Source organism: Diaphorina citri, unplaced genomic scaffold (assembly GCF_000475195.1).
Source record: "Diaphorina citri unplaced genomic scaffold, Diaci psyllid genome assembly version 1.1 scaffold39, whole genome shotgun sequence".
Classification (NCBI taxonomy): domain Eukaryota; kingdom Metazoa; phylum Arthropoda; class Insecta; order Hemiptera; family Psyllidae; genus Diaphorina; species Diaphorina citri.
The window spans coordinates 434,084-460,539 of NW_007377476.1; the positions used below are offsets into that span (position 1 = coordinate 434,084).

Here is a 26,456-nt window from a genome sequence, read left to right on the forward strand (position 1 = left end):
TAATGTTGAAAACGGAAGATTTTTTTTATAACAAATAAAAATACGATGTAATACCTACACGAGCTTAAAATTAATTTTATTATTAGGTATTTTATGAAATAATACAGTGTGAGGTAAAGTTATTGATCGCATCCCATAAGTTATATTCTTATCCTATTTAAACCTCAATCACACGGTGATAATTGATACTTGGAACTTCTTCAAATACAGAGCTTATCTTGAGACACGGTCAAATAATTTCATTCTCACCCCGTTTTTTTATTATTATTTTTTTATTTTACCTAAATTCAAATAAGCGTAGGCATTACAAATGGCTTGAGTTCTTAATAAACTTCTAGTTACAGTCTTGTGAGTCTTGGATTTGTCTTTCCCTCTAAAGTTATCACTGCTATCCTTTTATTATGCTTATTTTTATACCAGCTTGAAGGACTTTTAAAATTCATCCGTAAAGATTAGAGTGGAAGCAATTCGATGTAAAATAATTTTCACAAGCCTGTTCTAACATAAAAATGATCAAAATGGGTAACTAACAAAAGTTGAATTGAAAGAATTAGAAGAAGAGGAAAAAAAATCTCATACTGGTTTTTAAACTAATGATATTAAATTGTAACAAAAAATTACGTATCTAATATAAATATTAAGAAACAACCTTTCTTCAATGAGCGAGATGTAGGGATTTGGTGTAAATACATTATGGTGGACTGAAGCACGGAGTGACCTGTTAACAGGAAATAGAACAAGAAAATTAGAAAATTTATTACAACTCTAGAAGAAAAAGAATCATTAATCTGAAATAAATCGGGATAATTTATAGCTTTTATTACCCAGCTTGCCTATGCATGTTTTTGCCTGCCTCTGCCCCTTTTATAATTTTTTTCTCAACCTCTATGCCCCCTCAGTTACATAAACTTTTTTCCAAACCTCTCTCCTACACCTCTCTTTACAAAATAACCACAACGCGATTTTCACAATCGATTATTGAACCATAAAATATAAGTAAACAATGATTACAATTAAGCCTTCTTGTAGGTAATAAAAACACCAAATTAAAATGGAGAAATTAGAAACGAAGCGTAATGTAAATCAAGTTTACAAATATTTCTAACAATTCTCTTGCTCGTAATATATGAAATCAACTCATGTACCGACCAAAAATATAATAGGTATTAAATACAAATTATATCATTACAACTCACTTTCACAGGTCATAAACAAGACCAATCCATGCCAATTCATCTCATAATTTTACAATTTAAATTTTATGCCCAGTACGATACTAAATTCACTTTCTTATAGTTTTTGGCTGGTTTATCAACAGTGAAACGTGCAAAACCTTAATGACTAGTTCTGGCTAGCCATAAGACAATTTAAAAAGGTACTTTGTTGTTTCTAATGAAATAAGGTACTTTTGGTTTTTGAGGAATATTCTGTAGGTAATAATGTAGGGTAGATATATTGGATTTCATATTCATATACTGAGAAGTCCCTTAACTTCAGATGCTTCCAATCTAGGATATTAGTGATCTTACCTTTATACAGGGTCACTCTGCTTCTCGTACTGTCACTGAATGGAACAGAATGGTACTCGCTGTTCCCTAGTGTCCTGGGTATGGACACTCTCCTCATCCTGTAAGCACAAGGAAAGGTGTTCAAAAGACTATAGGTACGCGTAGATACGAGACAAAATACATTTCTCGTCTCTTGTTCAGTGAACTTTGAGGACTACACAGCTCTAAGCTCTAAGGGTTAGGTGGTAGAGAACACTCCGAGCGTTACCCAGTTGTTAAGGAAGGGAAGAAAAGTATTTATATACATTTTATTATTATTATTTTGCTAATTATTCATGCTTGTCACAAATATAATTTTCTGATGTACTAGCACTAGACTGAACTTGGACTCGAACCACCAACCTCCAGATTCCAAGTCCACTGCGCTAACCCTAAGGTTGGTTATTATTATATTACCAGACAGATTAGGCTGAACTCTTCCGCATAGCTGTGAACAAAGTGAAACTTGCCAGGTCAACATCCGAAACGGATAGCGCACTACAAGAAGAAGATTAAGAGAGTATATGTTTACCTTGGGTGTGACGTCACCAGGCCCCCCCAAACTAGAGGGGGGGCACATTGTTTGTCATCTGAGTGCCAGGGTCGAGACCATAGGCGGGCGGGCAGGCTTGTTATCCAGTACGCGTTCCACTTCCCCCATGACTGCGGCGTTTAGTTTGGGAACCAACTGGAAAGCAAATCGAAGAAACGTTAGGCCTACTCACTATCAGGTAGACCTGATGAGGTCCACCTCTCAGGTCTACCTCATACCTGATTAACACACACCTGATGAGCACACACACTAACAGTTAGACCTGATGAGGTGTACCTGTCAGGTCTACCTGATAGTGAGTGGCTGGCCTTAAATGGTTGTCTGATTTCATTCGAAAAAAAAAACTCCGCTTTCTAGAGCTAACTTCTCTGTTTTCTCTCCTGATAACACAAAGAAAGTCGAAAATAGGGTTTAACAAAGAATTAGGAATAAGACCACAGTAGGACACTACTTACTGTACATTACAGTCTACTTACTTTAGAAGATTTGGGGTAGACAGGAACAGTGAATTCTTCTATCTTTCCCGAAATCAAGGCCATTGATATTGGAGACCATGCCATCATCCCTACACCTGTGAAATGGAAAACGGAACAATAAGCTTTCAGTATATCTCTTCAAACAGACGATTTTAAATGGATTACATTTAATCATCTAGTGACTTCATTATTTCCTCTTGGTGAAATTGAAATCGGTGATTTTTCCCAAAATGACTGACTGTCATAAATTTGAAGGACAGTTGTTTTTTTCTAATTTCGGCTCCAAGGTTTGTCCTTTTTATTGGTATCAGTTGCAAAAAATATATATTCCATTCATCTCACAGAAATCCAGTTCAAAATACACAGTTTCATGCTACGATGGTTTTAGCTGACAGTATAATCAAGGGTCGAAAAATTTGAAACTTACCAATCTTGTTGTACAACTCCGGCATGTAGAGTTCAGCCTTGTCTCGACAGAACATGTGGTATTCTGTTTGCTCTATAATGGGCGTGGCACAGTTAAACTGACGGCAGTTGCTATAGGCTTCCATAATTTCCACCGGGGACCAGCGGGAAGTGCCCCAGTACATGATCCAACCCTGGTTTATGGCGTGATTCATTGCTCGTACAACCTCTGTGGAAGATAAAGGAGTATTTGCTTAAACTATCGACAGTACAACACATTGACACTAATTATTTCCTAGTTTGCGTAACAAAGCAATGACCTTAGTTAGGGCAGATTGAGAGGCTAAAGAAAAACGCCAACCCCGTCTGTACACGGGAAAAGGGGAAGAAAATTCTGTTACGAAAAAAGATACAATTTTCTGACTTTCAAGTACGATTAGTAAATGGCTTTCTGGCCACTTTATTCTTCCTATTAAATTAATTCGGACCCTCCTTCTTCTTTCTCTTCCCTCTTCTCATTTCTCATTATTTGCAACTATTTTTTCTCCCTCTCTCGGTTGAACATTTCCCTTTCATCTCACTCCACAGTTTTCTCACGCACCCCTTTCTATGTATTTTTGTATACTGCTTGTTAATTCAATTTGTCTCTTCCTTTTTTTCCATTAATCTATCTTCCCCTGAACAAGTCTCTTTTCCTTTTTAGCCCGTCCTTCCAGGCTCTCTATCTGTTCTAGTTTTTTTTATCTTTCCCTCTTCTCTTCCCTTGAGTTTCACTAACTTTTATTTGTAGCGTTGTTGAGCCATTTTAGTTCTCATTTTCTTTTTCCCCTCAGAACTCCTTTCTACAAAGTGATTTTTTTTATATAAAACTGAACAACATTCAAACCATTGGCACCATAAAAGGTCGAGTCCTCTAGCATCTGTTCCTTTTAATTGTATCCATGTAGGTACTTGTGTCCATCTATTATTAATTTATAGGCTAAATAATATATTTTATTTTCTTCAATAGGACTTATTTTAAGTCCTCGACTTATATAAATTGAAAAAAGCCCTCCAATTACTATGTGCGTATACCTATGTACGTATTACATTTTTTTTTACTATGTACGTATACCTATGTACGTATTACATTTTTTTTTCTCTAAAGGAACTTTAAATTAAATAGAATGGCTTATGTAGGTCGGTCTAAGTCTATTGATGGCTTGCGTTTAAGGTCTATATGACAGTTCAATCATTTCAAAGTAGATAGGAAAACATCTTTTGTTGTAGGTTTATCACTAAGAATACATAGTATCGAACAAAGCCACGTGCATTCAGTGGTATCACATTTCGATAAAATGTCCATTTACTTATTATCCTAGTCAAACCTTTTGCTTAACACGAACGACAATCTTCCATGTCTATTCTTTACATTTTCTATTAAAGCTCTCCCCCTCTCTCACTGGCTCATGTCAATCAATCTATCCGCCTAATGGAAGACATCATATTACACGGACTTAGCTTTCCAACTGATACCTAAAAGTCCCAGTTTTCCCAATGTTGAGCCACCCCCCCTTCCCTCACTATGGGGAAATAACCCAAATGAATAATTGAGCGGAAATGTCTGGAGAGAAGGAAATAACTTTCTGTCACGAAACACAACTTTCTGACTTTTCCACCAAAAGTAACACTCTTGAAATCCAACACTTGTTTTTACAAACTTCTTCGACTCTAGGGGCAAATTTCGGTCTCCATACCTAGGGTCAAGTACATACGAGTTGTAGAAGTCGGAATTGTACATTGTTTGTCTGGAAAATGTGCAATTGCTGCAATTTGAAGTTCAAGTACAAAAAGTTGCACAAAAATCAATAGTTGGTCTAAAAAGTGGTCAAAAATCAGCAGGTGGCTGATTTAGCAACCTAAGGAATTTGACTTAACTCCAAACAAATTTTCAGAAACCGAAGAGGCTATCATACTAATTGATTTTATTTTTACTTTCCACGCAAAGGCCTACGTTCTCTCTTTCTCACACATTTTCTTTGTAGGCAAAAAATAAATTTGACAATTTGTCCTTTCCCCTTTTCTGTATTCGTATCTAGATTATAACATATCAAATTAGTAGCTCACTAATTAATTCAGTTTTTAACACAACTCATTATGTAAATAATGTAGACGAAGTGTAAGAGATAGGCGAATGTTTTCCGATTGTTACATACCCCCTAAGTACATTATGTTCAAGAGTTAGTAGCTTTGTTTAGTGTACCTATTGTATAATTTAAACAAAATAAATAAGAAATCAAGCGTCTTCGTTCATTTAGGCAAAAAGATGCAAGTTAATTTTGAAAGCGAGTCCATAATCAAATATTTATGTAGACGTACGCTACGCGTAAATAGGCGCTTGGAGTGGCGATGAGATATTTTGGAACATTTTAAACCATTTCCAAGTTCTATGTAGGAAGTATTGTGTGTTAGAAACTAGGTCTCCTATGTACGCTTACGAGCAATTACTCTAACAGGTAGGTTATACCTGTACCCTTAAGTTTCATTAATAATAAACCCTGCAGTTTGTATTTATTTGACAAACGTGTACTTTCAAACTTTCTGAGAAAGAAATGCCACGCAGAACTTTCAGAAACACGAAACTTTGAAAACTTGTATTTCACGTCTAGAAGACCATTCATTTTCATGGGTTTCAGCCTGCAGACGTGATATGATTGATTCGAAATTCTAAACCCTAACTCTCGTAAACTCATTAACTCATGTTTTGGATGGAGTGATGTAACTGGTATGAATAGAATCTGTATTATTTGTAATACATATGTGAACTCTGCACCTAATAGGAACTGACACTTGATTTCTTTAAATTTTCATTTCATTTTCATGCCATTGTTATAAAACTTCATCAATTTTTCGTGTCGCTGCTGTGATTCGAACCGCATCAGCCTCCTTTTCCCAGGATACGAATCCAATCCCTTCGCCAACTGCGCTTTTGGGACTAAATTTCCACCTACAAATGTTCACAGAACGGAAAGAAGAACATTTTACGAGAGATTTTACGTGATATGAATTTCATTCAGTGACCAGGTCACCCGATATCTTCATGGACGGAAATGAAAAATATCGTCGGGAAGCAAAAGGTTGAGGAAATTAGCTTTGAAAATACCTAATTTCCAAGTCGTTTCCTTTCTTCCGAAGAAAACAATATTTTAATAATAATAATACTAATAATACGAGTATAGTATCAAAAATAGGACTAATCCTCAATATCGCTGTCAAGCAGCTAAAAAAAAAAAAAAAAAAAAAAAAAAAAAAAAAAAAAAAAAAAAAACAATTCCCCAAAAAAAAAAAAAAAAAATTACAAAAAAAAAAAAAAAAAAAAAAAACCTATTCCTCGAACAATAACAAGAAAGTTTCCATAGGCCCGATGGGCCTCAAAATCTAAGGAGCAAATGTCCTTACCTTTGAAAGCTCAATGTGTTTGCCAAATTCTATCCAAAATATGAAAATGTTACATATCGAATACCCCTCCCCCCTTTCATGGGCCCTATTGTTTGAGATGGCTCTCTTGACGGCAATTTTATTTGTTTCCACGCGAGGACCCATTTCATGACTTTTTCGTTCCACGTTTTGAGGTTATGTGAAGAACTTTTATTGCACTCCTATTTGCCATTGTGTAGGAAATAGGAAATATATTTCAAGTGTGAAATCAAACTAATTAATATATCTACCTTTTAGGCTTGTTATCTATTGTCACTATTAATAGTGGGTACATGTTACAAGTGCCTGTCTGTTGGAAATTCTATTCAAACGACAAATGCCCTCACTCGAGATATTGATGATGACGGGAACATTGTGGTTTCATATGCGTTGATTGTTGAATGGTTTCAACATTTTCATGCAAGGTTGGTTCCACAATTATGCTATCGATTTCCAAAACTTTTCTATTTTCATTTGTAGCATGTTGCGTTTTTTCAGCTCATGTGGAACGAACTTGATTGCGAGTTTGAAAAAGCCAAAGTACACAGATGAAAATTTGATGAGGAAGGGAGGGAGAAAATGTTCACAGCAGTACTAAAATTAAAGAAGTTCTAGGGGTTTCATAAAAAAGACAGCTGTAGTAAAAGGTAAGCAATAAAATTCAGAACAACCTGTGCTTTCTCCTGCAGCGGATCAATAGCGTTTGCTATACTACCCTTTCACTAACACAAAACAGCTTTCCAGGTGTCTCTCTAGTCGTTTCCCAGTAAGCGTTGATACCGCAAGAAAAATATTATATAATAGGTAGGGTACTAGCATTAGTGGGTACCTGTGGTAAATTGGTAATTGTTATTAATGGGGGCAGTTCCTTTACATTTACTCGTATTGCAATTCAATTACTATCAAATAATTAAAAATAAAATCCCATGCTTTAGCTGGAATTTGAATGAAATTTCCCATCAGACGAGCGTTCAACTATTACGGTACCGAAGCAGGTTAGAATTAAAATTTAGGTAGGTAGGTAGGTAGGTAGGTACTTCCATTGTTTTCCTTCTTTTTGTCTTTCTACGAGGTTTCAACAAAGAAAGCAATTTCAGTAAATCCGAACTACTCATAAATCTAGCACTGAAGAAAACAACCATTTTGCCAAAAGTTTTGAGCGGTAAATTTATAATCTAGCAAAAGAATAATAAAAATCTGGTGTGAACATCACACGACTTTCTATTACATTAAGCAACTACTAGAATGTATACAAAATTTCATCCCAGTGGGATAAACCGTTCGAGATATTTGGTATGTCATGTACAAACTTACGTGCAGACCATGGGCAAAAAGTACCTTTTTAATTGGGGGACCTTAAAACAAATATATCCACCCATTTTGAAAATTTGGACCGATCCCAATATAGGTTCCGTATAATGTAATCGAAAGCAAAAATATCTAAAAGACTTAATAATATTACAACTTTGTCAGTGCAAATACCCCCATTGATTTGTTTTGACTGACCTAGTTTTTGCAATCATGCAAACTATGTCTACGTGGAAAAGTGTTTTTGTAAGGTATAGAGGAGGAGAACTATCGATAGTCGGCGCCATCGATAGTTATCGATAGTTTTCAAAAAAACTATCGATAACTATTTTCTCAAGACCTCACAACTTTTGAAGAATTTGAAGTAAAATTTCGTTTTTCGTAGGTATTTACCTAATAATTAGTTTTCTCAACCTCTTTTTATTCATGGTGGCGCTACCTAACGGACGAAAAAAACTGCGTAAAGTCTGACGTCACACATATTTGAACTCTCTCATTAGAACGGAAAATAAAAATTGAATTTTCTTTCGACCTTTTACAGTGTTATTTTTTTCGGAGTTTTGACCTCAGATTTGGATTTTTCCCAACTGTTACATAGGAATTTAGGAATCGACCATTTATTTATAATTTTTACCCATTTGCAACTGCTCCTTCTTCATTGCAATGTTAATTAGACTTACTTTTAGGTCTTTTAGTGATGGGAAAAATGAAACTTTTCAGGGCTCCGGATCCCAGGTTTCGAAACACTCTAAGGTTTCGGATCTGAGTTCCGAAACCGAAACCTGAAACCTTCGGGTAGGTACGTAAGAAAGCAGACTAAGCAGAGAGGTTTCAGTTTCAGTTCAGTACTTCAGTAGGTATCAACATAGTTTGTAGTGCGCTTGCGCTTCTGTCTTTCTCTTTCCTTATTCTTTTCGCTAGAGTACTAGAGACTAGAGTTGTGAGTCTGAGTTGTAAGGTATTGTTTCTCTTCTCTTAGGCATTTTGATTGATTTGATTTTTTTACAACTCATTGACCATTGTTTTAATTTATCGTTACATTCCTTTGTCCTCCATCCTCTCCTCTAGACGTAGCGTAGTTAAGTTGTAATTATTTCCCATTTCCGTCAAACTTCGATAGTACTCGTATTAGGATGGTTGAAGTGTAGGTACGTATTTCCTGTTGAAAAAATAGATCTATGCACGTACTCCAAAGTAGAAAGTACTTAATCTTTTAATCCCTTCAGTAAAATTCCAGACAAAAGAGGATAGGTAGGTACTGATGTACCTAGTTACCTTTACCTACCCGTACGAGTGTATAAGCACAAAAGAAAACAAATCTGTGGTTGAAAATCTTTTCGAGGACTTTCTCCTTGAAGACTATTACCCAAACACAGAATATCTCCTTATTCTTCCCCACACAGGGAAATATCAAACTCAAGGAAGGTAAAAACTCTGAGGAAAAATTCGAAACCCTTGGGAAATTCTATCACATGTAGAGAACGTAAAACGTATATTGGGCAGGAAGCCATTCGATAAAATACTCTTACCTTAACTCGTCGGTATTCGGTATCTACTTATACTTTAGCTATAATAATATAATATGTTGGGCAGATTTTTAATTATGAAAATATCAACCTTTCATAAACACAGATTTGTGGCTGGAAATCTTGTGTTTCACAAAAAAGGGGAAAAAAGATCAACCAATTTTCCGAAAACTCAGAATAAGGAGTTTTCTCATTTATGTGACCGTTTCAACGAAATTTAGCCTTACAGACATTCCCTGGACATTCTATCTATCTACTATTATTTTGTTCAAAAGTCAACATTTTTCTTGAAATTAAACTTGTTGCCTCACCCACTGCATTACAATTTCATTGTTATCAAATATGATTTTCTTCATTCGGACGAGACGCTTCTGTGTTCAAGTATATCCACTTGTCTTTCTTTTGACTCGCTATGAAATTCAATTTCAGTGAAAAATCCATGTTTCTGAAGTTCGAGAGATCTTTTGTTTTTAGTTTTAACTTGATTTCCAAGCACTTGTATTTAATTTGCACGGATTCTTCTTTGTGCGTTTTCAACAGACGTCAAATAAATTGAGGTCGTCCTTTCTTTCTCTCTTTTTCCCTATTTATTTCTCGCTTTTTTCTATGTCAATCTTTTTATCATTCTCGTATTTTTCTCCTCTTCTCTTCCTCTTAAAGTGGGCTAGGAGATGAGAAGGTAGTTCCCAAGAAGTGAAATTTTCACTGGTCCAGATTAAGCCTCCAACTGTGTGGAGAAGACACGCTATTAATTTTGGACGGAGGTTGTGGTTTCAATCAATGTGAAGATGAAGGTTCCTCAATTGTATGGTTTTAGTGTGGAATAGAGTTAATGACATGTACCTATCCCCTTTTGGAACATGAAGGTGTATAATTAATATTGCATGCATTTGTGTATCTGTCTATCTGCATTTACCCTTATTCCTCCATCTCACTCCTTTCTACTGTATCTTCTCTCGGTCGAAACATTTTAAAACGCATAAGAATTTTTACAGAAAACAAAACAGATAGACATACACATGGAGTTTTGTTCTTTATCACTTTTTAGAGTTTTGGAAACAAAAGAAAAGGAATCGGTGAAAATTCATTTTAATACCCTCACGTGTATAATAAAATTGGGGTTCCTTTTAAAGATGAGTATACCATTTATATGTTTTTTTTTTATGTTCTGTTGTTATGTTGTACTATTAATAAATGGAAACTTGATAAAGTAATTAAAATTAATACCTACTTGGCATCAACTTACTTGCTATTCCAGTAAATTTTTGTGGCAACAATGAAAGACGATCGTTTCCAATTCTTCCGATGCAATATTCTTCCCAATTCTAATTCAGCCTTGATTCCACTGTGTGCTTCCGACACGTCAAATAGATTGACACCAGCCTCGTATGCTGCAACTATGATGCCTTCTGCGATTTCTTCACTGATACCAGAGCCGAACGTCACCCAAGTTCCTGGAAATAAATAGGTGATATATGTACTTATGAGGGAAAACAGTGATACAGTCTTTGCACCAGAGTGTAATTCGAATTCCCGACAGAGATGGTGTTGTACTTTGCAAACCCCAAGTAATTTAACTTGGGAGGGAACCACGTACAAAAATCCTAAAATATGAAAGTGCAGGCCGAATGTACTTGTAAAGTTCTGCTGAGCTGCGTAAATCTTCTCCGTACTCTATTCCGTTAAAATGGACTCAATAAATTTCCACACAAAACACAGATGCCACTATCAGAAGATTTATATTATGATAACAAAACTTCGGGAGGGAACCACGTACAAAAATCTTAAAATATGAAAGTGCAGGCCGAATGTACTTGTAAAGTTCTGCTGAGCTGCGTAAACTCTATTCCGTTAAAATGGACTCAATAAATTTCCACACAAAACACAGATGCCACTATCAGAAGATTTATATTATGATAACAAAACTTACATTTCACACTTAGAATATCACAGCGAAACATGTTCGACGTATTCCCTTTCATTCTTTACAACAATTATTTTGAACTCCAAATATACAAGATAAAATAATGTCAGAACCGAAAGCATTCGTCTAGAAGACAAAGGGCAGAAGATAATGTTGTCATTACACCATTCATTTTATTTCTGCTTGATTCCAAATTTATGGCAGAGAAACAAATATTTCGACGCAATGCTATACTTGTAAGTATTTACGCCCATTATCTACATGTTTGCTAAATGTATTTCAAATGTACACCATGCAAATATATGTATGTTATATGTAGGTACAAGTTAATTTCATGTTTCCAATTTCATGTAGGTAAAAAAATAAAATAATAATAAAAATGCAATATGAAAATAATAAGTGGTACCTACTCAAAGAAGGAGTTCTGTTACTTTTAAAAGTTATGTATGTTATATGTAGGTACAAGTTAATTTCATGTTTCCAATTTCATGTAGGTAAAAAAAAATAAAATAATAATAAAAATGCAATATGAAAATAATAAGTGGTACCTACTCAAAGAAGGAGTTCTGTTACTTTTAAAAGTTATTTCCTTTTAAAGGAAAAGTAGAAGAAGAAGGAAAATGAGGAAGAGAAGAAGAAGAAGAAGAAGAAGAAGGAGGAGGAGGAGGAGGAGGAGGAGGAGGAAATGAGAGAAGTGAAAGATATAGTAGAGCAAGGGGCAACCTCCTTTTAAAGGAAAAGTAGAAGAAGAAGGAAAATGAGGAAGAGAAGAAGAAGAAGAAGAAGGAGGAGGAGGAGGAGGAGGAGGAGGAGGAAATGAGAGAAGTGAAAGATATAGTAGAGCAAGGGGCAACAAAGTACTTTGTGTCGTATTCGCAAAACATACTGGTGGATGTGCCACTTTTACCACTTTCAAATGAAACAAACTTACCCTCAGTAGGACACATTGGATCTGACTTATGAACTATGACAATGTCAATATAATTGAGCTCCAGCCTACTTAACGATTCCTTAACAGATTCTATGATATGTTTCCTAGACAGCCCTCTCTCATCAGACCTGGAACAGAAAACATTGTTAACTTATTTTACTTTTTACTTTATCATTATGTATACCTAGGTAATTCTTTATACTTTGTTTCTTTCTATCAATATTGTATCTATCATCTGTACTCTCTTTATTGTAAAAATTTATTCAGTCATTTATGGCTTTAGAAGCCGTAAGTTGTATTAATAATAACTTACAACATCTGAACACTCGAGTTTGAAAGAAAGGAAAGTAGAATGAAAGAAAAGGAGGAATACTTCATTTGTGAATAGTCTTTGTAGAAACAAAGATGAATCCTCTTTCGATAATCCTTCTTTTGTGTGTACTAAATACCTGCCTTGTGTAAATTGTTATTTCTAGCAAACCGAAAGAAAATTTTCGTCCTGAGCAGTGCTTCGTTATAAGTAGATGAATAATTATGTTTAACATCTGAAAACGGTTTCAGTCTCATAGTAGAAAAGATTGATTTTGCTGGCTTCATCACATGGAGGCTAACTAATAAACAATACAGGTATATCAGTATGTATAGAGGCTAAACTTTACCATCCTTACTGTAGGTATTCTGATGGAATAATGACAAAAAAAATCCTTTTATTTTTTCCTCAAGGGATAGAGGTATTTCATAGAAAATTTATTTAACCAGAATCTAGATAGGGTTGGTGATTCGAGAATTTTCTAATTGGAACAACGATAATAAAATAATAATAATTGAATTTTCAACATCAGGAATTTGAAGAATGTTCATCAATACAAGTTTGCTCTCATAATTTTTCAGGCGAAGCCAAGTAGCAAGTTAAGTATTGGAGGTAGAAACTCCTTCAAATATTGACTGAAAAAAGTACCGAGTTTTTCTTTCTTTCAGACTTTCTTCTCTTGCAAGAAAATCTGAAGAGAGCTACTTTAACCCTCGGAAAAGTCGGTTTCAGGCTGGGGTACGAAATGTCAAGTCGACTTAAAACAATCGTCCGTCCCAGTATAAATGTATTTAAGTTTACCTCCAATATTACCTCGCATAAATTATAATCTACTGTATAGATATTTCATTCTGTCTGCTCACATTAAAAAAGTTCTTGCCATAAAAAAAGGAAGAAAAAAAACTTGCCGACAAAAACACAAAGAAGAAAAAAACCGCCGTCAGCAGGGAATGATAGGTATTATGAATGAAAAATTTTAAAAACAAAATCATAGAAAGAATTAAAGTGCACCTGCATTCTGCAGACGTTTTTACTTGCATGAATGGGTTGTTCTTCTAGTGCAAAATAATTTCAAAATCATCATTCATATTATTAATTACATACATACTATCAAACAACCAAAGGGTTAACCAAAAAGGAATTTGGGGGAAGGGGTTGGGATGGAAAGAAGGAAAGATGAAAAAGTCACGAGGTATGTTCCATGAATGGGTTGTTCTTCTAGTGCAAAATAATTTGAAAATCATCATTCATATTATTAATTACATACATACTAGCAAACAACCAAAGGGTTAACCAAAAAGGAATTTGGGGGAAGGGGTTGGGATGGAAAGAAGGAAAGATGAAAAAGTCACGAGACTCACGAGGTATGTTGGGAATGCCACTTATAACAATTTCTTGTCAAGGGCCAGCCCTAAGGCGGAAGTGAAAATTCCAACATAGTGATCGGCACTACAGTGGAGACTTTCAGCTTTCTCTGCCGTTCCAGTCGTTACACAATGCCAATTTGTAATTTAAATTCGTAAAACCGTGTAAGAGATCAAATTAAAAGTATAGTAAAAAGAAATCACGAATCAGAAAAGAATAGTTACCCATAAAAAGAAGAGTGTCAAGAGCCGGCCCAGGGATTTGATCTTCATACTTTATCAACTCTTTTTGCTAAGTTTGTGCGATTTTGGCGGAAATCTAAAGGCCTGAAAATTTGCTTTCTCTTTTTGAGTTTGTTCGATATTTTATCGTTAAATATCTGCCGAACCGTACAGTGCTCGAAATCGGGCCCGCGGACACATTTGATCGTCATAACTTATCGAAGCTCTCTGCAAAATTTGAGCGACCTGTGGCTAAAGGCAAAGTCCTGAGAATCAATTTCTTTTTGAGCTTTTTCCCTGTAAAGCCCTAAATAGCGAAACTTTTTTTTTGAGAGAGAGAGAGTTATTTACATACAGAGGGAAACTATAGCAATCTGAGTCCTTGTCCCTCAGCGAAAGTTTAATGCTGAATAACGGCCAAACCGTACCTTCTGGAAACAGGAATCAGGGACACTTTTGATCTAGAAAATCTACATTAATTTATCTAATTATGACATGATGAAAAAACCCAAGTGTTTTTCTTACTCTTATAAGTCTTATACTCCACCTATTCTTTTACTCACCCAGTCCAACGTTAGATACCCGCAGTCCAAAATCTACATTAATTTATCTAATTATGACATGATGGAAAAACCCAAGTGTTTTTCTTACTCTTATAAGTCTTATACTCCACCTATTCTTTTACTCACCCAGTCCAACGTTAGATACCCGCAGTCCACTCTTGCCCAAGTTCCGGTACCTCAGACCCGGAGTGATGATAGAGGACTGTCGCGACACAGGAGGACCTGACCCACCGAATCCCTGCAGAGACAAAAGTTGCTCCTTGGTAGAATTCTGACTAGAGGCGGCAAGACACAACTGTTCGTTGGTACTCTGGAACTCTTCCATGCAATCTAGACTTGCTATCGGGGCTCTACATCTGAAACAGGGTGGTGGGAATCGAGAAAATTTTGTTTAGAAAATAGGAATTTTAATTGTGTTAAGCATAAATGCTTTTCACAAATATCGTTCCCTGCTGAATGCAGTACGCTAAATTTTATGACTTGACTTGGACTCGAACCACCAACCTCCAGATCCGAAGTCCAGGAATTTTAATTGTGTTAAGCATAAATGCTTGTCACAAATATCGTTCCCTGCTGAATGCAGTACGCTAAATTTTATGACTTGACTTGGACTCGAACCACCAACCTCCAGATCCGAAGTCCACCGCGCTAACCACTACACCACTGGGGTTGTTTATTGTTTAGAAAATAGTGTCCCAAGATAAGGGCCCCATTTGTTAACACACGTCAAGTATTCCATAATTGTCGTGGGTTAACAATTAATGTAAATTTGAGGACATTAAATAAAACTTGATTTGATTTTAGTATGCACCTTAGTGTGTTTAATGTAATAAAACATTGGCACGACCCAAAAGTTAATCAATGCTTTTCATGGTAAGTTGAGTGCACAATAAAATTGACTATTGAGATTCCTTTTTAGGGACCTAAGTTGTTTATATTTAGATTCAGACGGACTTTGACAAGCATATGTAAATTGCTAGTCAAAGCTGACGTTAGATTGATTATTTTCTGTCACATAATGTAAATTTGAGGACATTAAATAAAACTTGATTTGATTTTAGTATGCACCTTAGTGTGTTTAATGTTTAATATATCTTGGAAATAAAACATTGGCACGACCCAAAAGTTAATTAATGCTTTTCATGGTAAGTTGAGTGCACAATAAAATTGACTATTGAGATTCCTTTTTAGGGACCTAGGTTGTTTATATTTAGATTCAGACGGACTTTGACAAGCATATGTAAATTGCTAGTCAAAGCTGACGTTAGATTGATTATTTTCTGTCACTAGCTATATAACAACGTACCTATATTATACATTGCTATTTTATAATCAGCATAAAATTATTCATGCATGTGTGCTGTATGATGTGCACCCGAGATTTTTACATACCATTAATATTTAATACGCTCCTACATTACTTGTATATCATTAAGCACAGCATTATCACCTCAAATACATGCAAGAACGAAACAAAGAGAAAGAGAAAGAGAGAGAGAGAGAGAGAGAGAGAGAGAGAGAGAGAGAGAGAGAGAGAGAGAGACAAAAAGGGTATGAATGTAATAGGCAGAAGATAACAAAGGGTGAGAGGGTGAAAGAGACGAATAGAAAATTGAAGAGACGAAAGAGAATGAAAGAGGAAGAGATCGAAAAAGAGAACAAGCTGGGCCCGTCCCTCCGGGAATTTTTTAGCCCGTAGTTTATTCGATTGTGATAAGAGAAAATCAGTACCTATGTACCTACCTAATTTATTTAATATTCAGTTTATTATTATTGATTTGATTTTTGATTTTACTGTCATGTAAAATCCCGTTCTCCCTTTATTCCTTTTAAGTCACCCATCCATTTATTGGCCTTGCCAGTTATTTTGGCTTTTTGGTTTTCTGGACAAAATTTGCACCACCATTTTCGTGTTCCTGGTAAAAAGACCTTTAATTTGATATATAGGTCGACCAGGTTTGGATAAGTTCTTCTATGGGGACAGACGGACCGACAGACGACACCGAAGCGAATACAATAGCCCGTCCGCTATACCTTTTTTTATTACTATCGTAATAATAAAGGAAGGACGGGCTAAAAAGTTGAAGTATGTTGGGAATGCCACTTATAACAATTTCTTGTCAAGGGCCAGCCCTAAGGCGGAAGTGAAAATTCCAACATAGTGATCATATTATCATCGGCCTCGAGAAATGTACGGGTTTCACCTTTCTACAAAGTTTGTGTGACTTGGGCCGAAAGGTAAAAGCCTGAGAAACGTGAACGTGTTTGACCCTTTCCGAAAATTTTGCCCTGAAAAACGACCGAGGAAGATGTCCATACATTTCTTGAGCCTCAGCCCCAGGACACTTTTGATCTACAACTTACAATAGAACTCTCCTCATCCGTGGCACAAGCTTTGCTTTTAGAAAGCCTGAGAAACGTGAACGTGTTTGACCCTTTCCGAAAATTTTGCCCTGAAGAACGACCGAGGAAGATGTCCGTACATTTCTTGAGCCTCAGCCCCAGGACACTTTTGATCTACAACTTACAATAGAACTCTCCTCATCCGTGGCACAAGCTTTGCTTTTACGGACGGGCACATACCATTTATATGAATTTTATGTTCTGTTATTAAGTGGAAACTTAATAAATCATCATCATCAATCCATAATCGTTCCATCATGGGACGGGTCGATGTACGAAGCCTCTCCACCAATTTCGATCATTGTATCTCTGCTCCCTCTCGATGTCGTTCCAATTTCCTTGTTTTCTTTGAATATCAGCTCTGATGACATCACTATATCGGTATCTCGGTCTTCCTCTTGGTCTCATACCTTCCATTCTCATCTCATACATTTTCTTTGGTAGTCTCTCACTGTTTAATCAACCTATGTATGTATTATTACATAATATTTGTACTTTACACTCTCTATTGGGTGTACAATTTGAATTTGCACTCTTGACAGGGTGTCTTATTTGTTAAGTGACCTTCTGTAGTACATTTGCAAAATTGCAGTGGTGTAGTGGTTGGCACAGTAGACTTTGAGGTACGAGTCAATTCATGAAATGCTAACATCAATGAACCAGCATTGATTGGCGACTTGATGCTCAATGGAGTTTGGGAACCTGCGAGGCAAGCGTTCTTCGATGTCCGCATAGTTAATGCCGACGCTGCCTCGTATGGCTCCCGAAGTTGGTCGAGTATTGAGCACAGCAATGCGAGAGAAAAACACACAAAATATGACAGAGCTGCTGAAGACGCAAGATCTTCTTTCACCCCCTTGATATTGTCATGCGATTGTGCCATTGGTATGGAATATATGAGCTTCCTGAAGAGAACTGCGGACAGATTATGTATGAAATGGAACCGGAGCTATGCTCAAGTTTTGGGTTGGTTGAGAACTAAAAGTTATTTATCTTTAATCGTTTTATGATGGTTTGATTGATAGGGTAGCTTTTAGGAATTTAAATACATAATTATGTCAGGATAGTCAGATGGCCACCCTAGGATAACTAAGAGACTGACATAATCGAACAACGTCATGAAGGTTTTCATTTATTCCTGCCTGTAGGTACATCGGTACCTATTTTATACGTACAAGAGGGAAAATTTGCTGAATATATCAAATTAATATTAATTGAATTACACTGAATTTATTTTCCAACTAGGCATCCCCGCCTACATACAGTAAGTGTACATTCTGTTTTTTATAAATAAATTACGAGTTTTTGCTTTCCGCATCCTACCTATGTAATAATATACGAAGTATAATAAAGTATAGGAAAAATGGTTTTTGGTCCGCTTTTTATGCATTATTCCCTATAAGTGGATAGTTAAAAATGTTTTATAGATGTCGTTAAACAAAACATTGGAACAAGTATTATTTTGTGCAATAAATTCGCAATATTAGTGGATGTGCCAAATTCACCATTCATTGTTGTTACTCTTTAAAATAATTCTTAATAACACGTATTTATCCATTTAATGGTCTAATGAAAAAATGTACATTTGGATAATATGCACATTCATTTCTGAAGGAATTTAGCTAATAAATAAATTACAGAGGCGGATGGACATTTTCTTGGGAATCTAACTTAGGTGAATTACTGCTGATAACTTAGCGAACGAAGGGTTCTAAGGTCCATAGCATCAGGTACATGGGTAGTCTGAAAAGTCACCAAAAAGTTTTGGCTTTTTGATACCAAACAGTTAAAAGATTTTGTGCTTTTTGATGATCTGAAATGTGAATGGATCTTGATTTTATAATATAAGATACCATACAAAAAAGAAAGTAAAAATGTAATGCCAAGTAAAATATACCTAGGCTAAAATAACACCGAGTATTATCAATTTGGAATAAACTGAAGTACCTACAACACTTCAGAACAAAATAAAATTTCACGAGCCTCTTCAGTGCATATTAATTTTTCAGAGATACCAACAAGACTTGATATTTCATGTGAAATAAATATAAGAGAAGTCTTATACATTTGATAGGTATATCTGCATCACGAATCAAATTAAATTTTGATTCCTCATCTTGTTTGACATCTTTGTAGCATTCGCACTGTACTTTGTGATGAACATTTATTATTATTATTTATCTGATTTTAATTTTATTAAACAAATTGTGTCCTTATAAAGCCAATGTCTCTGAAGAGTCTGGAAAAGGATTTACGTCATTCTGTTATGTGACTCTGAATCTTCCAAATGAGGTGGAGTATGTTAGCTTTCCTGAATTTGAGCCTCTTCAGTGCATATTAATTTTTCAGAGATACCAATAAGACTTGATATTTCATGTATAAGAGAAGTCTTATACATTTGATAGGTAAATCTGCATCACGAATCAAATTACATTCCTGATCTTGTTTGACATCTTTGTAGCATTCAATGTTATAAATTGTGTCCTTATAAAGCCAATGTCGCTGAAGAGTCTGGAAAAGGATTTACGTCATTCTGTTATGTGACTCTGAATCTTCCAAATGAAGTCGAGTATGTTAGCTTTCCTGAATTTCACGGGAATCCTGCTGTGAAAAACTTAATCCTTCCTGTGCTAACAGGGATTCGATTGAAAAGCTATCGAGTTCTAAAGATTTCCTGTAGCAAATGATAAGGGGGCATATTTTATTATTTATATTCTGATTGATTAGAGATTGGAGGAATCTCTTAAGCTTATCCATCAGCTTTTAGTTTAGTCAGATTCTTTTCCGATAATAATGAACTAATAATAATCATGGTAATAATGATTATTATTAGCATATTTTATGATAATTTATATCCTGATTGATTAGAGATTAGAGGAATCTTTTAAGCTTATCCATCAGCTTTTAGTTTAGTCAGATTCTTTTCCGATAATAATGAACTAATAATAATCATGGTAATAATGATTATTATTTCCCATTGACTCATATTCCATAAATTGCAAGTTGAACCATTGGAAGTATGTACTCCCAAGAGTGCGATATTTTTTTTTTTTTTTTTATTTCCCACTGACTCATATTCCATAAATTGCAAGTTGAACCATTGGAAGTATGTACTCCCAAGAGTGCGATATTTTTTTTTTTTTTGAAGGGTTGTTAGAGGAATAATGGTTTCAACACATTTGGGTTGTAATCAATGGTATCTACCCTGAATTAGTTCGATTCAATGAATGTGAGTCTGAACCTAACTGACAACGATGTGTAAAACTTTCAAAATAATAAATTAACACCAGGACAGCATTGTCTCGATTCACCAAACCTTGGATTGTAAGACCATCATCACTGCTTCGACTCAATAATGTTTTAATGTGATTAAGAACAGCTCTTATTTTTTTCCCTCTGACAAATTAAAAGTCTAAAATTAGTGAGAGAAAGTTGAAAAACAAGTTATGAATAAGGAAAAAGGAAGTGAGTTAAATCGAAGTAGGTACCTTAAAATAATCAAGGATTTTTCTTCGGGCGTTCTAAACTTTGTAAGAATTACTTATGTAACAATTTTTACGACAGTCATTCGTACAGACCCATCAAAACGGAAGGAAATGTGTGCTCATAAAAGTTGACAATGTATGAGTTGTTAAATGTACTTAAGTACAATGAAATAATTTAATTTGCAAATTGAATTGGAGCAAATTTATTTGCGTACAAAAATTTAGGTAAACATTTTCTATTCCAGTTTTTCAGTTCCTATTGTCAGCATTTTACTACCGGGTTTTAGAAATATGCTCACGAAATAAAATTGCCGATTTGGGAATGAAAACATTTTCCTTTATTTAGGGTCAACTTTTCTTCTTATTCTTGAAAACACTAAATTGTTATTATTTCCATTTTCTTCTACAGGAAATTAACGCATAAAACTGAAATACTGACTTGAGAAATTCAAAATAAGGGAACTAGGAAGAACAAGGAGGTAGGAGAGTTTTCTGTTAAATTCACTTTATTTCTGTTAATTTTAGAAAATATTTATTATTATTTTCACAGGATTTAAACTATGTAGGTAGGTAAAAAAATTCATCCTAAAGTTACTTTATAGTAACTTCTAAGAAGAGAACAATTTTCCATGAATTTTCTATTGGGTTCCTCGGAAATGTGTGATTGAAACGAAGCCTGCAATTTCATTTCATACTGTTCTTACCGTTAAATTGTTATGTTCTGCTTGTTGTGGAATTTCAGATAAAAAGAAATCGCCATTATTTTTATCACCCTTGTGACATTTAAGAAAATTTCACAGAAGAAACAATTTGTTTTTATGTACGCATGTTATTCTCGAGAATCTGAATATATCTGCCTGAAAGTACATAGCAGCTTTGTCATGTTTCATTCATTGTAAAAAATAATAGCTCAGTAAAATTGTAAAATACAAATTTACCTAGGTAAAAATTATTCTGATATCCTTTAGTCCTATATGTCCGGTAGATATATTTACGTATAAGGAAAATAGCACTCGGATAGAATGTTCAACAGAACAATGTTTCATGAGCAATAATGCAGCGACATCGACAAAGGGCTTTCAGAATTTCATGCGGTCAGAGAAAGCTTTTAATAAAACTGTCCTATATCTGAAATATTCTGAATTCAGCCTTTGAAAGGAGAGTGGGAGAACGATATCCCTTTGATAAAATAATTAATGAAATCAAGTTGAAAGTAATTTTAATTTAACCAATTTCACTTTTGAAGTTCTGATAATTTAGTGTAGACCATTTGGGCAATATGTGAGTGTGTGATGTGAAATGGAGATTATTCGAGTCATTGATTTTCAACTGGACATTTTGCAGTAAGTATGGTCAATGAAAATTTTGATTCAATTACATAAAGCCACATATTTCTAGGATACCAATGAAACATGTAGGTGTATTATTCTTCTTGTTAAGAGACTGATAAGTGAGTTACAACAAATTTTCTAGAAATATCTCACACACCTACCATTATTTGAATTCCTTTTGTAATCGTATGACAGTTCAAATTTAATTGTATTCGAATGTAATCCACGTGCGTAAGACCATTCGGTCACGCTTTCAAAACTTGCCGAACGGAAATTTTTCTCAACAAAGTTCGAAATATTGGGTTCAAGGGGAAGTTGAAATTTGATTAGTTTCCAGGATGGATATTCTGAGAATTCAGGGCATCACTATCAAAGGAAAATCTTTTCCACAGTACCTACTGTAAGGAAGTTTTCTTTTCATAAGTTTTCATGTTTGTGCGGGGTAAAAAGCAAAGTCGGGTCCAAAGAGGAAAAAATTCAAAGCCAAAAGAAAGCTGGCACACAAATTTCGTTTGGATATTATGTTACTTAAAATATAGGTATACACAATAATATGGGGAAAATTTCATGAGCATACGGGATGAAAATACGTAAATAGAGATAAGAATGAAGAATGTTGTTTTAAATTGATGGGAAATCAATCCTCTACTCTCATGCCATACCTCAAATAGGGTGTCTAAAAAGTACAAGACCAAAAAGTTCCTCAATAAAACAATACGTAGGTACCACGATGCTCAAATAATATGCAAGGATAGCATTCAACTCCTTCCTGTTATTCCCCAAGGTAATTCTGCCATCTCCACTAATTTCTCCTTGATAATTTTCGAGTGAATTTGTTCACTTGGTGAGCAAAAGTTGTAGATACCTAGTCCAAACTGTTCTATCCCTTTCTTTCCTATCCTTGTTTCTTTTCTTCATTTTTAGTCCGTCCTTCCTTTATTATTACAATAGTAATAAAAAGGTATAAGGGACGGACTATTGTATTCGCTTCGGTGTCGTCTGTGTGTCACCCTGTGCCCTGTCTCTTTCTTCCTCTTCACTTTTATAAATAATGATTTCTCACTCCAATTTTTTATGCTTTCTTTCTCTTTCTCTCTCTTTTTTAAGCTCTCATTCTGTCATGTTCTGAGCCTTGTTATTACACTTTTATCTTTCTCCGTCCCTACTCTCTCCTACTAATTAGTGCCTAGAGGAATTATTTAGTTTCAATTTTCAAGTTTTCCAAATTTCCTCCTACTTCTTTTACCTCCTGTACTTCTTCTCCTTGTATTGTGTACTTCGGGTCGTTAGGTGTCTCTTTTTGTTTCCTGTTGGGTCAAAAAATTCCTTCTTCATTAAAGGGGAAGATTTTGTTGAGGATTTTTCGCTCGTTTTTTGCTCGTGTTCTTATACAAAAACTATGCATGTGTGCTGTATGATGTGCACCCGAGATTTTTACACACCATTAATATTTAATACGCTCCTGCCTTACTTGTATATCATTAAGCACAGCATTATCACCTCAAATACATGCAAGAACGAAACAAAGAGAAAGAGAGAGAGAGAGAGAGAGAGAGAGAGAGAGAGAGAGAGAGAGAGAGAGAGAGACAAAAAAAGGGTATGAATGTAATAGGCAGAAGATAACAAAGGGTGAGAGGGAGAAAGAGACGAATAGAAAATTGAAGAGACGAAAGAGGAAGAGATCGAAAAAAAGAACAAGCTGGACCCGTCCCTCCGGGAATTTTTTAGCCCATAGTTTATTCGATTGTGATAAGAGAAAATCAGTACCTATGTACCTACCTAATTTATTTAATATTCAGTTTATTATTATTGATTTGATTTTACTGTCATGTAAAATCCCGTTCTCCCTTTATTCCTTTTAAGTCACCCATCCATTTATTGGCCTTGCTCGGCGTAGCTTAACACAGTTGACGCTAAAACCGGTCTTAAAATAACGACTGAAGTGTTATCTAAAACTTTCTCGCTTTGAGTTCATAGGTCGTCGCGACAAATTTCAACCCTGTGCCCTGTCTCTTTCTTCCTCTTCACTTTTATAAATAATGATTTCTCACTCCAATTTTTTATGCTTTCTTTCTCTTTCTCTCTCTTTTTTAAGCTCTCATTCTGTCATGTTCTGAGCCTTGTTATTACACTTTTATCTTTCTCCGTCCCTACTCTCTCCTACTAATTAGTGCCTAGAGGCTCTTTTTTTTAGCTCTCATTCTGTCATGTTCTGAGCCTTGTTATTACACTTTTATCTTTCTCCGTCCCTACTCTCTCCTACTAATTAGTGCCTAGAGGAATTATTTAGTTTCAATTTTCAAGTTTTCCAAATTTCCTCCTACTTCATTTACCTCCTGTACTTCTTCTCCTTGTATTGTGTACTTCGGGTCGTTAGGTGTCTCTTTTTGTTTCCTGTTGGGTCAAAAAATTCCTTCTTCATTAAAGGGGAAGATTTTGTTGAGGATTTTTCGCTCGTTTTTTGCTCGTGTTCTTATACAAAAACCTTATTCACCTTCTTGAAGCATTGAAATTTGATATATTTGACTATGTCTTTTTTCTATCTTAAATAATATCTATTTTAAGCGTTATGATCCTCATGTTCTAGTAGAAGAATTTCCAATCATGTAGATATGTAGTCACTAGTAATATTTCAACCTTTTGCAGGTAAGTGCGTACTCCCTTTAATGTAAAATAATGTTCATACGAGAAAGTGTAGGCAATAAAATATTACTAAAACACATGTGGAAGAATTTCCAATCATGTAGATATGTAGTCATTAGTAATATTTCAAGCTTTTGCAGGTAAGTGCGTACTCCCTTTAATGTAAAATAATGTTCATACGAGAAAGTGTAGGCAATAAAATATTACTAAAACACATGTTGAATATTAATATTATGAACCTAGACCCTTATTATAAATCATAAAGCAGGGGGGAAAACTACGAACAAAATACAGACATGCTAAAGTAATTCTACTTGCAAAATGAAAAAGAAAAAAAAAAAAAAAATCAAAGGAAGAACAAGTCCCCCCCTTCCCTCTTCACTGCTAAGCTCATTATTCAGCAAAGCGGAAGAGAAGTTTTTTGCAAATCAATCCCTGCAAATCTGCATACTCCCCCAAAAACCAGTTATTTTGGCTTTTTGGTTTTCTGGACAAAAATTGCACCACCATTTTCGTGTTCCTGGTAAAAAGACCTTTAATTTGATATATAGGTCGACCAGGTTTGGATAAGTTCCCTTCTACGGGGACAGACGGACCGACAGACGACACCGAAGCGAATACAATAGCCCGTCCACTATACCTTTTTTTATTACTATCGTAATAATAAAGGTCCCTGCAAATCTGCATACTTGCATAGGTAACTCTCTGTTGAATAAGGGAATTAATAAAACCCTAATATAACTCCTGGGATAAAAGGACTCTGTTCCATTTGCCTATTCAATAACATCAATGAATGTGCCTTTTTAATTGAATATGAGTTTGAAACTAACCTAATTGAATATGGATTTTTCCATAAAATGTGGAATGCTAAAGATTTTAATTAGCATCATGAAAAAAACCATTACCTGGTCAACATATTTTCATGTACATGAAAATTATGCGATAAAATAAAGTACACAAGAAATAAATATAACGTGAAAACTACCTTTTCTACATTACTCGTGTGCAGAATAATAGTTCCGTGTTTTGAGCGAATGCACAGATAGGTAAGTACATGTAATAATAGAAAGCAAAATGTTACATGGTAACGGAGGGGTAACGGGGAAAACGATCAAAAATGCCCAACTTATATTCCCGAAGGCTAGGGAAAGTTCTTTTTTTTTACTTTAGAAAACGTGTTAGAAGCAAAAACCAAAAGATAAAAGCGAATAAGAGTTTGAAACTAACCTAATTGAATATGGAGATATTATGACTACTGTAGCGATCGGTCTAATAAATGTCAGACCATACAATGGGAATAGTCAACTACACAAAACTAAGGAAATATGATCTACTGGTTTAGGGAAAAGGTCCATTACCTATAAATTGTGGGAAACGAGTATGTTTCCACCGTATTCTCGTTAAGGTTATTATTATTATTATTTTCATTATTATTGCCATCGTTATTATTATTATTAATCGTACACAAAACTACTTTAGACATAACAAAATTAATAAAACCAATGATGATATTTTTTCAAGTTATTTTTGGAAAAACTTGGGTTTAAATTCGTCAGAACATTTCTATTATTTTTATGAAAAATAAATTTTTACTCTACTAATTAAATTGTTATTATTATTATTTTTTTATTATTAAATAAAGAGAGGGAGGTAACGTCATTTTGTTGTTTTCATAACGTTTCTGGTTTTGGTCTGATAAAGAATAGAATACGACCATACCTTTTTTATTTGTTTAGTCTACCAGAAGAGACTAAACAATCTTTTTTTCATGTTATTAAAATAAATTAGGTACTAAAAATTATTGGACTCACTAGGTATAAACATTTCAACAGGAAATGTTCTATATGAAGTTTTGTCCTGTAAAATATTCTGGTGCCACTGCAATCACATTATTTGTATTAGTTGCTGGTGCCAACACAAATTCTTTTTAGTAATTAGGACAATTAATATTTTGGGACTGTCAGTTATTGGCACCATTTTGTACAACTTAATTCATGTACAATTTATTA

General features: G+C 34.8%; 1 protein-coding gene across 1 annotated transcript; it reads right to left on the reverse strand.

Annotated features, from left to right (window-relative positions):
* Positions 1–264: 264 nt before the first annotated feature.
* Positions 265–25,979, reverse strand: LOC103513089 (voltage-gated potassium channel subunit beta-3). The gene is made up of 10 exons (XM_026826282.1): positions 25,806–25,979; positions 14,712–14,941; positions 10,516–10,725; positions 8,426–8,527; positions 3,004–3,210; positions 2,577–2,671; positions 2,465–2,480; positions 2,080–2,264; positions 1,530–1,627; positions 265–718 (listed from the first exon to the last, which is right to left on the reverse strand). Exons 1-8 carry the CDS (start codon positions 25,928–25,930, stop codon positions 2,134–2,136), a joined length of 1,116 nt encoding a protein of 371 aa, XP_026682083.1. The 5' UTR covers positions 25,931–25,979; the 3' UTR covers positions 265–718; positions 1,530–1,627; positions 2,080–2,133.
* Between the last annotated feature and the right edge of the window lie 477 nt (positions 25,980–26,456).

Excerpts from the sequence above, each read along its gene's own strand:
- LOC103513089 (XM_026826282.1), bottom strand. The coding sequence starts at position 25,930 with ATGTCTAAAGTAGTTTTGTGTACGATTAATAATAATAATAACGATGGC. Across the intron at positions 8,528-10,515 it reads AATTTACTGGAATAGCAAGT|GTTTCGGTTTCGGAACTCAG; the intron begins AAGTTGATGCCA and ends CGAAGGTTTCAG. Across the intron at positions 2,672-3,003 it reads GGAGTTGTACAACAAGATTG|GTGTAGGGATGATGGCATGG; the intron begins GTAAGTTTCAAA and ends TCCATTTCACAG.